Genomic DNA, 16,414 nt, shown 5'->3' with positions numbered 1-16,414 from the left:
ATCCATTGACACCTGCAACAAGTTGTTTGGTGGAAGAGGACACAGTCCGCTGAGAAAAGATTACAGTAGAACTGTTGATGTTGCATGATCCAAGAACGCACTATTGTAATACTGATTTGTCACTCTATTTGTACTGCAGTCAAAGTATCTGACAATCATATTCATCTGACAAGTTTCATTAAAATCATTCCAACCCTTTAGGAGGAGTTGTGGAGTAGAAAGAGATAAAAGGAATGAAGAGAATTTTCACTCAGTGTAGCACCGGCGTAAGTTTAAATACATGCATCCTTTAAGATATGTAGGCATGGTAGCTTTATGTAGGCGTACACGTTCAACAATAGAGCTAGTACTTTTCAGAACCTGTGCGACTTTAGAACTTATGCTTTCAATAAGGAAAAATTCTAAATGACAAGTCATACTTCGACTTCTACTTTCAAATTATCAATTATTATCCCCTCCCCCTTCTCCGTCTCATACACACACACACATATATATATATATATATATATATACACACACTCTCTCTCTCTACCTCATTCCCTTAGTATGAAATAGCAACACTGTACTATCACTATCATCACTGGGAATGATATATCATTGCCTTTCTCTTCACATGTCCACATTTACATACAGTACTCCATCCTTGCACATTTATGTTCCCTGACTTTCCATGATATTCTACACGAAATGCATAATTTCCATGACTTTCCCTGACATGTTTCCATTTCCCTGACTTTCCCTGATTTTCCAGAATGTGGGAACCCTGCTTTCGTTCCTCTAGTCGCTGTTTTAGATTTTCGGGGAATTATTATTCTGACAACACTGTAATTTCTAAGGATGGCAACACTGAAAATTCTTCAGGTTCATATTTTCTGTTGTATTTGGTCTAGGAATTAATTCGTGCGGTTGGTACGCACACATTGAAGCTGTAGTACAAACACAAAATACATAAATACCTTAAGAAAAATATTGTCCATCGCTTGCCACCACTTTCGCCCATCTGTCAGGCAATGTACGGATTCCGTGGCGAAAGAAGTCCTCATCCTTGGAAGCGATCCAGTCAGAGACCCATGTTTCGATATCTTCTGAAGAAGTAAACCGCTGTCCAATCAAATCGTTGTTCATGCAATCGAACAAGTAGTAGTCCGAAGGAGCAACGTCTGGTGAATACGGCGGGTGGGGTAAAACTTCCCATCCGACATTTTCTAAATAGGTTTTGACCGGTTTTGAGACATGTGGGCGAGCGTTATCATGTTGAACAATAAGTTTATCATGTCTGTTCTCCCATTCTGGTCGTGTTCTGGCCAGAGCTTGCTTCAAACGCATTAATTGTCGTCGATAACGTTCTCCATTCATAGTTTCACCCGGTTGCAGCAGCTCATAGTACACCACACCTTTCATATCCCACCATATGCACAGCATAACCTTTGCACAGTGAATATCTCGTTTTGGTTGTGATGGACCTGGTTCACCTGGTTTCACCCAGGCCTTTTTTCGTTTAGGGTTCTCGTAATGGATCCACTTCTCATCACCCGTAATAATTCGATGCAGAAACCCCTTTCTGCTCTGTCGTTGAAGCAGCAATTCGCAAATGGTTTTTCGTCTTTCAACGTCTCTGTCTTTCAATTCATGTGGAACCCAATGTGACATCTTTTGAATCATTCCCATGGCTTTCAAGCGTTTGGAGACTGTTGTTTGATCAACGCCTAATGCTGCTGCAAGTTGTTCCTGCGTTTGACACGAATCCTGCTCGAGCAATGCTGTCAATTCTTCGTCTTGAAATTTTTTTGGCTGTCCAGCTCGCTCTTGGTCTGCCAAGCCGAAATCACCACTTCTAAACCGTGCAAACCACTTCTGACACGTTCGCTCAGCTAGAGCATGGTCACCATACACTTCCACCAAAATACGATGACTTTCAGTCGCACTTTTCTGCATGTTAAAGTAATGCAGCAGGACACCCCGCAAAAACACTTTATCAGGCACAAATTGCGCCATGTTCACTTAACTACAAACTGGTGTTGTTGACGCTTTAATCCACTGCCCTATACTACGAACGATACGCGATGACAGGGGTTTGCAACACATGTGTGGATACACGGAACTGTGGGACGCTCCGTTCGTTGCGCCATCTCTTGTCCACCCGCACGAATTAATTCCTAGACCAAATAGAATTATATTATGATTGTGGTAAGTTGCATTCATCATCTCCTTTCACTTATGAATACATAAGTAAAAGAAAAATGGTATACTTACTTTTTAATCTATAAATATGTATTTTGTAGCGTCCATTAGCAAGATATATAGATTTTTGGACTTCTGTGTTCATCGAACGATTGACGAAGAGAGGTGCAGCGACTCTCGAAATATCACAAGGTAAATATTGAGTCACACGAAAGTTAGTTACAACGTTATGGAAAAATCGTATAATTACTGAAACTTTTTCCCCACTTAAACTAAAAATCTACGACATACCTTTTGAAAAACCTTTCACTGGATGAATTATCCTTTCCATCAACATTAAGGGCAATTTGCTCTCCTTTGCTAACGTCATAATTAGGACTGCTTGTATTTAGTTCTAATTCCAATTCAACGTGCTGCTGCTCAGGTTTTATTCTAGACTGCAAATCAAAGGAAATTCTATTGGCACAAAATATTTGCACTAATACATCAAACCTGTGTTTCTTTATTAATACTTACCTCAGAGATATAAAACATTAAATGAATCTTCTTATGGCGTATTCAAGTATTACGATATCTAACATAACTACATAATATGAATTCTGTAACATCTAGAACTTATCTTTATATTTAAAAAAACCTCTGAAAATGTCCCATATAACTTGGAAGACGACTTAAAATACTTCTTGTAAAATAATATTCACTATCATAGAACTTTACACTTGGCAAAGATTTACACGTACACTGGCAGAAATTACATTACCTATCTAAATAGGTTCAGCAATAAGGCCACATTCATTAAAAATTACTTACTCCAAAAGCACCCAAAATTAGCCAATTGTAACAATTCCGGTAAATGCTGCAGAAGGGAACAACTTTTTGCCGAAACGTTCACAATTAAATAATTTTGGGTGCTTTTGGTGGTAAGTACTTTTTAATGAATGTTGAATATGCATCCTATTAAATAAAGTAAAGCCGGATTCAGTTGATAATACATTCATTCAGGAGCTCGAAACATTTTTTCAGGACTTCTGGTGCTAGAACAATACTATTTCTCTTATCTGTCTGTGTGTACGAATGTATTGTGAAAGCCGAATATTTTCTGTAAGTAATTCAGTAGAAAGAACTGTAGAAATCAATGACCAAAGATTTACCTTCGTTAACATTGTTATTCGTTTACGGAACGAAACTGCTGCCAATGAATAATATTGACTAATTAAGAAGTTCTTGGTTTCTTTGAAAACTTTTACTTTTAGTGAAAATTTTCTAGATTTGCAATCATTCATTTGGTTTTTACGTGTAACATTACGTTTTCAGTACCAAAGCTATATAAGCGTGGGATCTGAACTTCGAGTAAGTTCTCACAGGAGCTGAATCTAGCTTTTCTACATCAAAAGCGCTAACACTAACCACTTAGTTACTTCAAGAACGTACGGAACACTTTTTTACAATTTCCACATTCATACAAAGTGCATAAATACCCATACCATTTGGCGTAACGGCCCGATTTATGGGCCCTAGCCACTCCACGCCATCTATTAGCGACTGATGAAACTAGGTCCAGCCAAACGACGAATGCGTGGTCAGCGCGCCGCGTCGCCCTATCGGTGGCCATTACGTCTTTTATTCACGTGATTCCCCAGTTTGCCTCACGACGCTGGGTGGTCGTTGAAAATTGGGAAGCACCGGCCACGAATCGAGCCCGGGACCACGCGGACTTGAATTCAACACTCTAACCACTCGACTACGGTGTCATTCTAAAGTGCAAAAATACCTGAATTAAAAAAAAAAATCTTTTGGTAGTAAATATTGCCATTTATTCTATTATTATTTCTTAAATATATTATTATTCAGGGTGTCTACTAAAATTCCACAATGAAATTTCGTGACTTTTTCGTGACCTTTTCTTTACCAAATCATAAAATTTCCTAACATCTTCAAGAGCGAATTTGGGTGCGAATTAGGCCGAATTTTCATCCATGCGATACAAAGGTACTTTGCTTGCGATTTGGTAGCGTCTAAAGCCGACTATAGACATTTTTGGTGGTGAATTTTGATGTTTTATAAAACAAAATTTTCCAATCTGTACTTACATTTGCAGTTAAAAAAAAAAAAAAAAAAAAAAAAAAAAAAAATCGTGACCCAAAAGCTAAATTTCGTGACTTTCATGGCCGTTTTCTCATTTCATGACTTTTTCGTGACATTCGTGACCGATAGACACCCTGTTATTGAACTTCTTCAAACGTACTCATAGATGTATAACTTTTAAAATAACTGACGTAACGAAGTCTAAAATTAAATACACTCAATTTCTTTTAGTGACATTATGTTATTTGCATTTAAATATTATTATTATTTCTTTCTTTTTAGAGTGTATTTGTTTTTTTTTTTCTTGGCACAATTCCCGCCTAAAGGACAGAACTGACTGCAACGCATTGTTGCCACGTCACTCACAAATTACTGTAACACACTTGGTTCGTTTGTGGCAACTAAGCACTTCAACTACCCGCCCCATTAGACCCCATTTGATGGGCTGGCTGACAACTAACGTCTCCTATACGACAAAGCAAATACGACAAGTATTGGATTAAAACTTTCACGTGAGTACTAGAAGAAAATACTTTAAAAGCCAATCAAGTGCACTGGCGGGAAGTGTGCCAAGACAAAATAAGCGTCACCTAAATAACTGACCACTTTTTACACTTTAAAGGCGTACTTTTTTTTTTTTTTTCTTTCTTTCAAAAACCTTTGATTACACCATTTTGCACCACCGTTGTTGTTTGGACTATTTTAACTAACTTTATTATGAATGAAGCCATTTACTTTATTTACATCTCACTATCTGTTTTTTTGTTTACTTCTTAGCAAATCATAGTTGTCAACTCATAATTGGAAATTAACTAACTTTCGGTGACTTTTGTCCATAGTGCGTAAATAATTATTGACGTCATGAAATCTGTTTAAAAAAAAACAATGGTATTTTAGTTAATAATAACATGATATAATTTCATAGTGTTTTATTATTATTAATGCAAATATTGATCTTGGCAACCTTTTCCTTATCCAAGTTTTATTAAGTTTCACTTATTCTTATGTAATTAAGACTTATAGCGTCTAATAATTAATTCATTGTAAATAATAATAATAATAATAATAAAGATTTGCATACCAAATCGTTAATTCTATTCGTGAATTTTAAAATAATGGACTGACGTATCAAATTTTATTGCTTGATATCTGTCTGAACTATGGACTGATAACATAGTAAAACTACAAGAACATACTACATAAATAGAATCAAGACATACATACCTCCAAAATATTAACATTATCGAGCGTTAAGGACACTGGCCGAACAGGGTATTGAAATACAAACAGTTTTTCTGAGAGAGCTTTCGAAAGATACACTGGAATCTGTAATGAAAATAAATATGTAAAACTTACAAAAAAACAACATACATCTTATTCAATAACCGTACAATCAACAATGATAATAATAACAGAAATGCATACAATAAACAAAGCATTAATTTCGAATGACTTGAAAAGGTATAGATAGAGATTTTATTAAATCACTTTGACATTATTGTTGTTCCTACTACGAAGAACTCCCATCTTAAGTACGCAAGTGTGCTAACGTAGTGTACATCTTCGCACACTACGTACTTGCACTCGCAGACTTGTGAACTTGGACCTTTTGACGCACACTAGGTGACGTCAGTTCCGGAAATAAGCGTACTCCGAATGCACACTCGTATCTTTTGGACACGGCCTTAGTCTCTTTTATCAACTCAGCTTGAAAAGTCTACAGACAAATATATACAAAAGCATCGAACTAAAGGATTTGAAAATGTTTGTCGTAACTTTAGAAGGAAGCTTTACAAGAGCCGCCTTAACCAACCAACCAACCAACTACCCACGTTTCAAATTACTGCGTACTATATGCGTCATAATTAAACGAAAGTAGATTACAATCTTCTCATGTCGCTTTATCAGATACGAAAGATGCGGAAACTGAAAAACGTATGGACCCCAAGATCTGCGTATATCGAGCAACCATGGCGGCACTCAAAATACTTCTCTATTTCTGCTACTTTTTATAATATTGTTTACTCATAATATGGTAAAGTTTCCATACTTATATAGTACACAATTATGGGTTAATTTTGAGTTTAACATCCCGTTCAGCAGCGAGGCTATGTGAGACATGGATCTACTAATGTGCAATCCGAACCCGGGTCTCGCACGCATACACTAACCGATTAGCCACGAAAGAGCTCTTAGTACACATTTATGTACGTGAATATGAAAGTTTTAGTACTTTACTTTGAGTTTTTTTAATTATTATTATTATATGCCGAATATTTCGACGTCTTATTTCATTGGGGACATCATTTTCTAGAGTCTCATATGGCAACTAGCTTTTGAAGAACAACAGTCCTTTATAAGTTTTACACATTACTAGTTGTGTAATTTTTCACAAAATTTTAATTAGTGAATGTTAGTTGTTGCATAGATCTGGAATGCCGATCATTTCGATGTCTTACTTATTTGCTGACTTCTTCACAGTACGCTAGTGTCCAGCCAAGTTCCTTGATTTTACATTTTAAATCTGCTTTCTTCCAAGATTCCAGTTCTAGTGACAATCCCAACATGTATCTGACTTTTATAACTAACTCGAGCTTTCATTTACCCTTGCTGAGTAGCCCCGACAGAAGATTATCATCTCACTATGTTACTAATTTTTCCCTTGTGATTTTGTCACTGCATGTTTTCTATATACTACGGCTTTTCGTGGCAAACTTATCTCTCTCTCTCATATATATATATATATATATATATATATATATATATATAAAATGTCGGAATTGTCACGAACTGGAATCTTTGGAAGAAAGCAGATTAAAAATTTGGTTGGACACTAAGGTACTGTAAAGAAGTCAGCAAAATAGGTAAGGTATCAAAATAATCGGCATATAATAAGAACTCTAGTATGCCTAAGGTAAAATACATTAATTTTTCATATTTATATAATGATTACTCCTCCTCTAACTATTTATCTGATAAGAGCTACGCAAAAGATTAACAGTGTTTTCAAACAGATTGTTAATTTGATTTAGGATGTTCACTTTCCGGATTCCTTTGTTTCAACCACAAATATGTGCACTCAAAGTTGTTGCTCTTTTCCCCTAGTTCGAACACTGAACGTTATTAAGAGTGTTGAGCTACTGAGTTGTATCTATTGCAACGGGTAACGTACTCTTCATTTGCAATTGGTTATGAGTATAAATCACTTAATTCGCAAATTGATGGTTTGCAATTGTGCAACTGATTAAAGCAATTAGCAGAGAAGTCACTTTAATCAAACCACGTAAATACGGAAATAAGAAAACAGTACACCTATGGGGAAGTTGGTAGTAAATTCGTAAGGAATTACGGAATGATCTACTAAAGGTAACTTCTATTTAATAATTTAATTGTGAAATTACTGTATCCGGCACTCGTATTCTAAATAGAGAGAGAGCTCACGAAACCATGGATAATGAAAATAGAAATCTCAGGTGCAGAGTGAGGCAAGTCCTTACATTACGCAATTCATTAATTCATTATTGATAGGTCATTCGATCCCTTAATTCAGTGATTTGGTTCATCTTTGAGAACGAATTTGTTTCACTAGCAACAACACTATAAACGCTTACACAGCATGGACTTGAGTTTCATTTCGAGTCACATTTGTAAAAAAATGAAACATTTAAGTTTTACGTCCCACGATTATACCCGCTAGGCTAAAGGAGACAGTGATGATGAGAAATGATGGAATGAAGTGGGAGGAAACAGGAAAGCCCCGAGAAAACACACGCACACGGTGTTTATCCACCACAAAGCTCACTTTGGAAAATGAAATGAAATCTTTGAGTTTTACGTCCCACGGTTATGCCGGTTAGGCTAAAGGAGACGGTGATTATGAGAGATGAGTGAAATGGTGGAATGAAGAAAGTGGGAGGAAACGGGAGAACCCCGAGAAAACCCACGAGCACGGTGTTTGTCCACCACAAAGTTCACGTGGCGGGGGCTGGGATTGAACCCGGGACCCCAAGCACCAGAGGTGAACGCTCTACCACTGAGCCACCGCGCCCCCCTAAAGCTCACTTTGGAGTCATATTTGTCACAGAGTTGCTAGTTGGTGATGTCAGTCTGCATTAATGCTGGTTTAAACGTGCTGTTCGATGAAAAGAAAATTGCAGATTTAAATTTCTTTCGTTCACCGAGTGTAATGTGATACAGACAGTAATAATTAAAGGTTCTGCATTAGTGTTGGGATATTACAGTTAAATAAGAACAAATACAAAGTTGTTGGAAAGTTTATTCTGCGTTAAACAATGGTGATTGGAATCATTTAATTGTTAACTACTCGTAAAATTTTGCTGACTAATACTGTACTCAAAACATGTACAGTTTGTGGTGTCTAAAGGGAAGTTAAACTTTCACGTATGACTCGCTCGGGAGGGATGACCTTACAGTTTGCATATTAGTTGCGGAAGAGAAAATTTCGTTTGAAGCTAGTTTTGGGCGGAATATTTTATATTCACGAAGCATGCTGCTGAACTGTTTACTTCAAGAAAATATTTCAGGATTTTTATTTTATTTGCAACCTTGTTTTGTTATGCCTGTCCGAATTTTGATACTTAGTAAATGTTGAGGGGGGGGGGGTTGGAAGGGGAGGGTTGCTGGCCCCTTCAAGTGCTGCTTTACATTAAGTGTCCGCCCTTGTGTGCTTAGTTTTGGCTTTCGCGCATTACTTTACTTGCTTCTGTTTCAAGAAACTTGTTATAACGATATTAGGTTTTTAGAACTTATTCTCGAATCAGCCATGCGTTTTTCAGGAGTGAGAAAATATAGTGGTCGCTGGTGTAGTTCTTTCTATTAGTATTTTAAACATTGCAAATTTGAGTTTTGATTAATTGAGGGTTATGCTAAGACAGGAAGCTGACATCGTCCGAAATTTTAAACGTCAAACAAGCATGTTAACAATTATTACAGAAATAATTGCAGTCACCATGGGGTTAAGTTTCGTAGATGTCGCTGTCCCCCTCCAAAATATAAAATATACGGGGAAATTAATAGTTATATGAAATTTAAGCAACGGACAAACGAAAAATGTAATAAAGGTATTCACTGTACGGTGACTATGAAGAAAAATGAAGCTTATGTTGGAAGCATATGAAGATGCATAGAGATCATGTTAGGTAAACTGATAATAGAGTACGTGTCAAGAGTTTCAAAATCATTGTTTTAGTAACTAATGTAGGAAGAGTGTGGTGCAATAGGGGACAAAAAAAAAAAAAAAAGTTTCTATTAACTCTAACAACACTCGATACCGTCTCACAACGTATTACCCATTCGGAGCTCGGTGCTATCATATTTTAGGGGAACATAATTTGTAAACGGAGGAACAGATTTATTTATTTATTTATTATTTTTTTTTGGGGGGGGGGAACTTTTCATTCTGTATTATTAAAAATAATAGTTCTATATATTACTTGCTTTCCATTAAAACATGTTTGGGGAGGGACACTATGCCACAAGGGACGACTACCCCCTTTAACGTAGTCACTGGATAGAAATACGAAATGCAAAGTGTGCTCCTTACTAAGTAGTATTCTGTAAGGAAGACATGACGAAGTGAAGAGATATGTGAAGGCAGTACACAAACGATCCACAAAATTGTGCCACACCTTAGGTATGTGTTATAAAGTAGTTTTCCACTATCCTCATTTATGCACACAACCATCGCTGACAGGTCCTGCTCCCCACAGATGCACCCCTCCCCGGGTTTTTCTGTTGCACCCTTCCCTAACTAGGTTAACTAGCATTCGTGTTCGTGTTTCATGCACTGTCCTCGGGTTAAGTGCCGTACACCCGGACCAATTTTAGGAAATTTACCGGGTCGATTGGAGAATTTATTTAAGTTTGTAAGAAAGAATGAGTACAAGGGAGGTAAGAGGAATAGTAAAAGTTAAGAAAATGGTTGTATTTGTTGATTGTTTTTGATGTTGTTAGCAGCACTGTATGTTGAGGCGGATGGACTATTTCGCGGAGAGGTACACTTCTTTTACTATACGGATCCATAAATTGTAAAATGTACAGAAAAAAATTGGCAAGTCTTTAATTTGCCCATTTCATATCGAGAACAGAACCCAACCAACCCCTGTCGGGCTTCTAGCCCGTTCCTACTACTATTATTACTACTCTTACTCCTGCTTCTACTACTACTAATACTTATACTATGGGTCCGTTATCCGTATTAAAATAATACTGCACGCCTAATGTAACGTAACCTAGCGTAACTTAATGTAATCCAACAAAATATAATCGAATGCAATACACTTTTGTGCTTTTTTTTCATTTTTCAAAGTGGTCTGGCGATACGGCACAAATGCCCTGTCCTCCCTCACAGCAACAAGGTAAGGAAACAAGTTTACAATTCCAATGAACACTGTTTTACTTATTTCTGAGAATTTGCAACACTGGACAGTTCAAATGTAGCTACTTTTGTGCAGTAATACAATATGGATGCATACTGAAGTCAGTGGAGAAAGCAGGAAATTAAACAATTAACTGTGGCCACAACCCTTACCTTTTAAAAATATATTTTCATTTGCAAGCTAACAGAAAATTAAGAGAGACAGATTTTTATGAAAACAACGCCTACTTATAGTTAGTACGCTGTGGCTCACATGGTAATAGTATACATGAGAACCCCCTGATCTGCGTTTCTTCTGTGTTCTATTACCACTTCTACATGAAATACCATAAATTTTCTACGCAGTGCAATAGTAAGAAGTATCTATGTGCACAAGACATGCGATATGCGTTAAAATCCCCCCCCCCCACACACAGTCATAGATAAAGTACAAGGGCACTACACGTGCAGATATAAAGTACAGGTACGTTCTTTTTTATTTTCGTGTCAGTCGATAAGTAAATAAAAGTCACTTTGTTATCCCCTTTGTAAGTTCGTACATACTCAATGAATAATCCCTAAAAGTATGAGAGTCCTGCTCCTTCGGGAACTGATGCAGCTTCATGTATACTATATCCCCGATGGCTTTCATGACACACTAAAAACTGTTGAAAGAAGGTAACTAGTAAAGGTTTACAACAGAGATGGCGCTTTTGACAATTTACAGTGCTTTTGCTTTGATGTCTTTGGAGAATCCAGTTCGACTACGACGGTCACATTGACGCTACCAGTTTTCGTAACAGTAACCATGTATACAGTATTTAAATCTTAATCATTTGCTGTGTTCTTCTAACGTGAAGCACTACTAAAAAGTGCCTTCCTAAAGATAGGGCCTATATACCTTTTAGGTGGAAGGTATTCCAAGAAAATTACTATTTTGTGATTTTTTAAAAATATATTTTCATTTGCACGCTAACAGAAAATTAAGAGAGACAGATTTTTATGAAGACAACGCCTACTTATAGTTAGTACGCTGTGGCTCACATAATTATGATCTGCACACTCAGACATCTCAGTATCCATATCGTTCATTCAAATCCATCCACATGATCTACACACCACCCAACACTTTTCCAAAAATTCTACAAATTATACTTCGTAATTCTTACAAAGGAGCTACAATAAAATCTACCTCATGTACAACCGGGTCGTCATCTTCATTCATATTGTTTCTACACAGTCAGAGCAGCATTCAATATACCAGATAATTGACACCCCCAAATCGTCAGTTTCCTCCGAGCGAGTTACGCACAGACGTGTTTCAATTCTTTAACCCATCCAAAGCTTGCTACCAAATCAAAGCACAGAATATTGACATGTGGCTACGCCTGTATTTTAAATCCCAAGCACCGTTCTATGCATCGTTTATGAAGTTCTTGATTTTTACAAAAAAAAAAAAAAAAAAAAAAAAAATCAAGTATTAATGTCCTAGGGCGTTATTCCGCACAATCCTTCGCAAGAATTGCGAAGCGTAAAGCAGCACAAAACGTGCAAAAAACATTTATAACTGCGATACCTTATTATCACAAATACACACATATTTTGCCTTACAATGACTCAAACCGGAATGGTGTCCCTACCCATAGGCAAGCAAATACGAAGTCTGAAGGAATTACCTTACATCTACACAGACATAGGCGCCGACTTGAAGAAAATATTGGGGGGGGCCAAACAATGAACATAATTATATTCAGCCGTTTTCTATCAACTGTTTGATGAAATCCTTCTTCTTCCCCCTCCAAGTTCTCGGTCGGCTACTCCGCTTCATCCTCTCCTTCCTCGACTGGATTATATTGAAGGGGCGAGGACCCCACCTTTATATATTGGGGGGGGGGGGTGGCAAAAGCGTCCAGCCCCCCAAAGTCGGCACCTATATACACAGATATGAGTTCTTGAAAAGTTTTTCTTTAAATGACATGTCGTTCAGTGGCTCTTATACTTCTTGTAGACGATCCAAGAAAGCTTGAACAAGAGTCTTGTTCACGACCATTCAAGACTATTTGTTGAAAAAGACGTCAACACTGACGTCATTTTTGTCTTGAATTGAATGGTTTCGTTCAAGAAATTTCGTTTCGGTCCTGTTCTAAACAATCCAAAACAAGAACGTTCAATAGCCAATCAGCGCTCAAGTTGAGTGCAGGAAAATACGAAAAAACTATGATGGCATCGTGACAGAACGGCATTTGTTGAATAAATATCTTTTCATTACTCTCTTCCAAAATTATCTTATGTTCAAAGTGTGCTTAAACGAAGTCTAATATCTATGCTGGAAGATATTGTTAGTATTTTTGTTGATACTACACGATTTATGTAGTTACAGTGCTTGCATGTCCATAACAATTGTTAAATTTTGTGTCAATGATATAAGTATTAATTTGAGAATTTAATATACAAGAATATCGGGTGTAGATTAAGAAAGAAGAGTCCATCAAATAAAAACCATATTTCTCACTTTTCTTGCTTTAATCAGACGTTTTGTACTGTTATAAATCTGGAATAATTAAAAAATAATTGCGTACAGATTGACTATATACTCGCAAACTGAAGTACCGTGGAACTGATTACATGTTATCCTATTATAAGATTACAATTATTTTATTACGGATTTCACACGTAGCATTTCAGAAGTTATTTCTTAAGATAGGATTTGCTTTCATGCGTGCAGGTTATTTTTACGGGGACTTCTCCGTAAGGCAGAAGGCGCATCCAGACATATGCTACATATACGAAAGTGAAAAAAAAAACACTAAAATCGAGAATTCTATTTAACAGAAGCAGGGCAGGAACATAGAAAGGGGCCCACGCGAGAGTGCGACTGTAGTAAGCAGGCGCGTCATCCACGGTGGTTATACTGCCGTAAACGTCGCCAACACCTAGTGACCCACTTGCCGGTAAATGTCGATCGTCGCTATAGCGACGCGTTGAAGGACTGCCGCTAGTGTGCCACTGGTTGCAGTATTTCGTCGAGTCGAAAGAGATATCTAGAGTTGGAGTATTTTAATTACCACCGCGTAGTAGCAAGAACTTCATTTTGGTCCGCGCTTCTTCGATTCATCTCGGAGAATCGCGAAGGGACGAACACGAACTATCGCCAGTCATGTGCATGCGGTTATTTTTATATATTATTTTTCCTGACGAATCGTTCCTAAAGTGAGCTCCGGGGGTCAAGAACAACCCCTGCGTCTACATCATGAAGTGAAAAATCTTGCAATGAGTGCGTATAATTGTATGAATTTAGATGACTACTGTAGCCCATCATTTGAAAGTGAATATGGGAGAACCATGAAGTAAAGTAAATAGACGCGCGTCATTTTGTTATAAAATTACATGGCGAACGGATTTTATCTGATCTTAAACGGTTATCGTCGAATATACAGGAGTAGGCCTACTCTGATTAGCTAAATCAGAAATTCCTCAACGATTTATACATTGTATTTTGGCACCAGTAGTTTTGACACGGCAATTTTAGCACCAACAAACGAAGCAAACAGAAATTTTGGCACCATTTATAATAGAAGTACAGAAAATGTGAGAAAATACTCTGAATGTAATAGATATTTAAATTTACATGTTATTAACTAGAACTGCTCCAGGGCGACGAATCAAACCAGTGACGAATGTACAGTCAGCGACAAAATTTCTTTCTCTTCTGTAAAATTTATTTTGCTTATAACTTTGTAAAAGTGAAAGTATAAATTCAGTATGTGATTTTTACTTCATTATTTTCAGTAGTGTCATTAACTGAAAGCATGGGGGTGATAAGTTCAACGCGAGGAGGCGAGAAATTGTGTTTTCTAGCTAGCTTAGTTTCATACATAACTATATTAGATCTCCTGGTGGTGTACCAACAATTCTAATTTCCTTTGTTTGCTCTTTCAGGGGAATGGACACTCACTAAAGGATCGGAGCCCAAAAAATTTTTATTCTATGACAATGGAGCGGAAGCTGAATCTAGACTTATCATTTTTGGGACAGAAAATTGTCTAAGAGAATTATCCAACAGTGAAACATAGTTTATGGACGGTAACTTTTATATGGCTCCTAAACACTTCACCCAAGTGTATGTAATCCGAGTGACGACAGGACAAATGTCCATCACAACAGTGTATGCTCTGATGGAACGAAAGTCTCAAGCTTCGTACGAGGAATTGTTTCGAGCCGTAATTCAACGATGCAACGAACTGTCTCTTTTCCCTGATCCTGAAAACGTTGTCATGGATTTTGAAATAGCAGCAATGAATGCAATCAAGACAACGTTCCGGGATTCCATACGTGTACGAGGTTTTTCTTCTACTTAGCTCAGTCTACGTGGAGGAAAATTCAAGAACTTGGGCTTACAAATCTCTACAAACAGGATGAGGAATTTCGTATATTTTGTGGAAAATTGAACGGCCTTGCTTTTCTTCCAATACAAGATGTACGTCAAGGAATGCAACTCCTTGGAGAAGAGGCTGCAGAAGAAGCAATAGGGCTTGTGGATTACTTCGACCAGACCTACGTTTCCGGTACATACCGGCGTGTTCGGGTCTTTGGAAGAAACGCTGATAACATCCGTCTGAGAAATGTGCGCCCTATTTTCCCTCCAGAAGTATGGAATATTCACGACGTCACACTAAATAGCGAACCGAGAACAAACAACATGTGCGAGTCCTGGAATAACAAGTTCAAACATCTGGTTGGAGTCTCTCATCCGTCAATCAAGAAATTAATCCAATGCATCCAATAGGATGAAGCGATGGTCTCGACACTGCTTTTGCAGATTGCTGTAGGGGAGCGTCCAGCCAAGAAGACGAAGCGGATCTATGAGCATTTGCAGAAAAGACTTCAAAATTTGTGCTTGGCCTACAATGCTGGAACAAAGAGCATGCAAGAATTTTGGCATGCTGTTTCATTTAATGTTGTGCACAACAAAAGTTAAAGATGTAAAGAAAAGGTGCAATGTTTTACAATTGGGATTATTGTGAACCTTATATTATTGCAAATCATGTGTTATTGAAATTCATTTATTGATTTGTTAATTTTTCTTGCGTAAGTGTGTATTTAAGTTTTCTTAGTTAAGAGTTCAATAATTCCCATTTTGACTTGCTTTGAATACCTAATGAAGCTACCAATATTACCTTTTACTGGTGTTTGTACATTCGTCGCTGGTTTCATTATTCGTGCTGATACAGTTCTAGCCATTAACATGTGAACGTAAATATCTATTATATCCAGAGTATTTTCTATTTTTTTCTCTGTACTTCAATTTCCATGGTTGGAATCAGCTGTTACTGTTTGCACTTGAAAGTAAAATGCAAACCCATTAGGGGATAATTTTGACTTGCTTTGAATATCTAATGAAGCTGCCAATATTATCTTTTACTGGTATTTGTACATTCGTCCCTTGTTTCATTATTCGTGCATTTACAGTTCTAGTCATTAACATGTGAACGTAAATATCTATTATATCCAGAGTATTTTCTATTTTTTTCTCTGTACTTCAATTTCCATGGTTGGAATCAGCTGTTACTGTTTGCACTTGAAAGTAAAATACATACCCAGTGCAGTGAACATAGTGCAGTCTTCAGCAACTCAAAGATACAGTTTTCCATAAATTACAGAAAACTTCTCAAATCAGTCCATCAATTCCAAAGTTATAGGCAAATAAATTTTACAGAAGAGAAAGAAATTTTATCGCTGACTGTACATTCATCACTGGTTTGATTGGTCGCG

At 37.1% G+C, this 16,414-nt stretch overlaps 1 protein-coding gene across 1 annotated transcript in view; it reads right to left on the bottom strand.

Annotated features, from left to right (window-relative positions):
• Polr3E (RNA polymerase III subunit E) overlaps positions 1-12,000 on the bottom strand; it is a gene marked incomplete in the record, with an annotated part of 39,165 nt that extends 27,165 nt beyond the window's left edge. Inside the window, 3 exon segments of the mRNA XM_081731633.1 lie at positions 2,473-2,618; positions 5,491-5,592; positions 11,835-12,000. Coding sequence (XP_081587759.1) covers positions 2,473-2,618; positions 5,491-5,592; positions 11,835-11,867 — 281 coding nt within the window.
• Between the last annotated feature and the right edge of the window lie 4,414 nt (positions 12,001-16,414).

The sequence above is a fragment of the Thermobia domestica genome, chromosome 11, assembly GCF_964235325.1.
Source record: "Thermobia domestica chromosome 11, izTheDome1.hap1.1, whole genome shotgun sequence".
Lineage (NCBI taxonomy): Eukaryota > Metazoa > Arthropoda > Insecta > Zygentoma > Lepismatidae > Thermobia > Thermobia domestica.
Note: the sequence above shows the minus strand (reverse complement) of the source record. Positions and strands in the feature narration are given on the sequence as shown.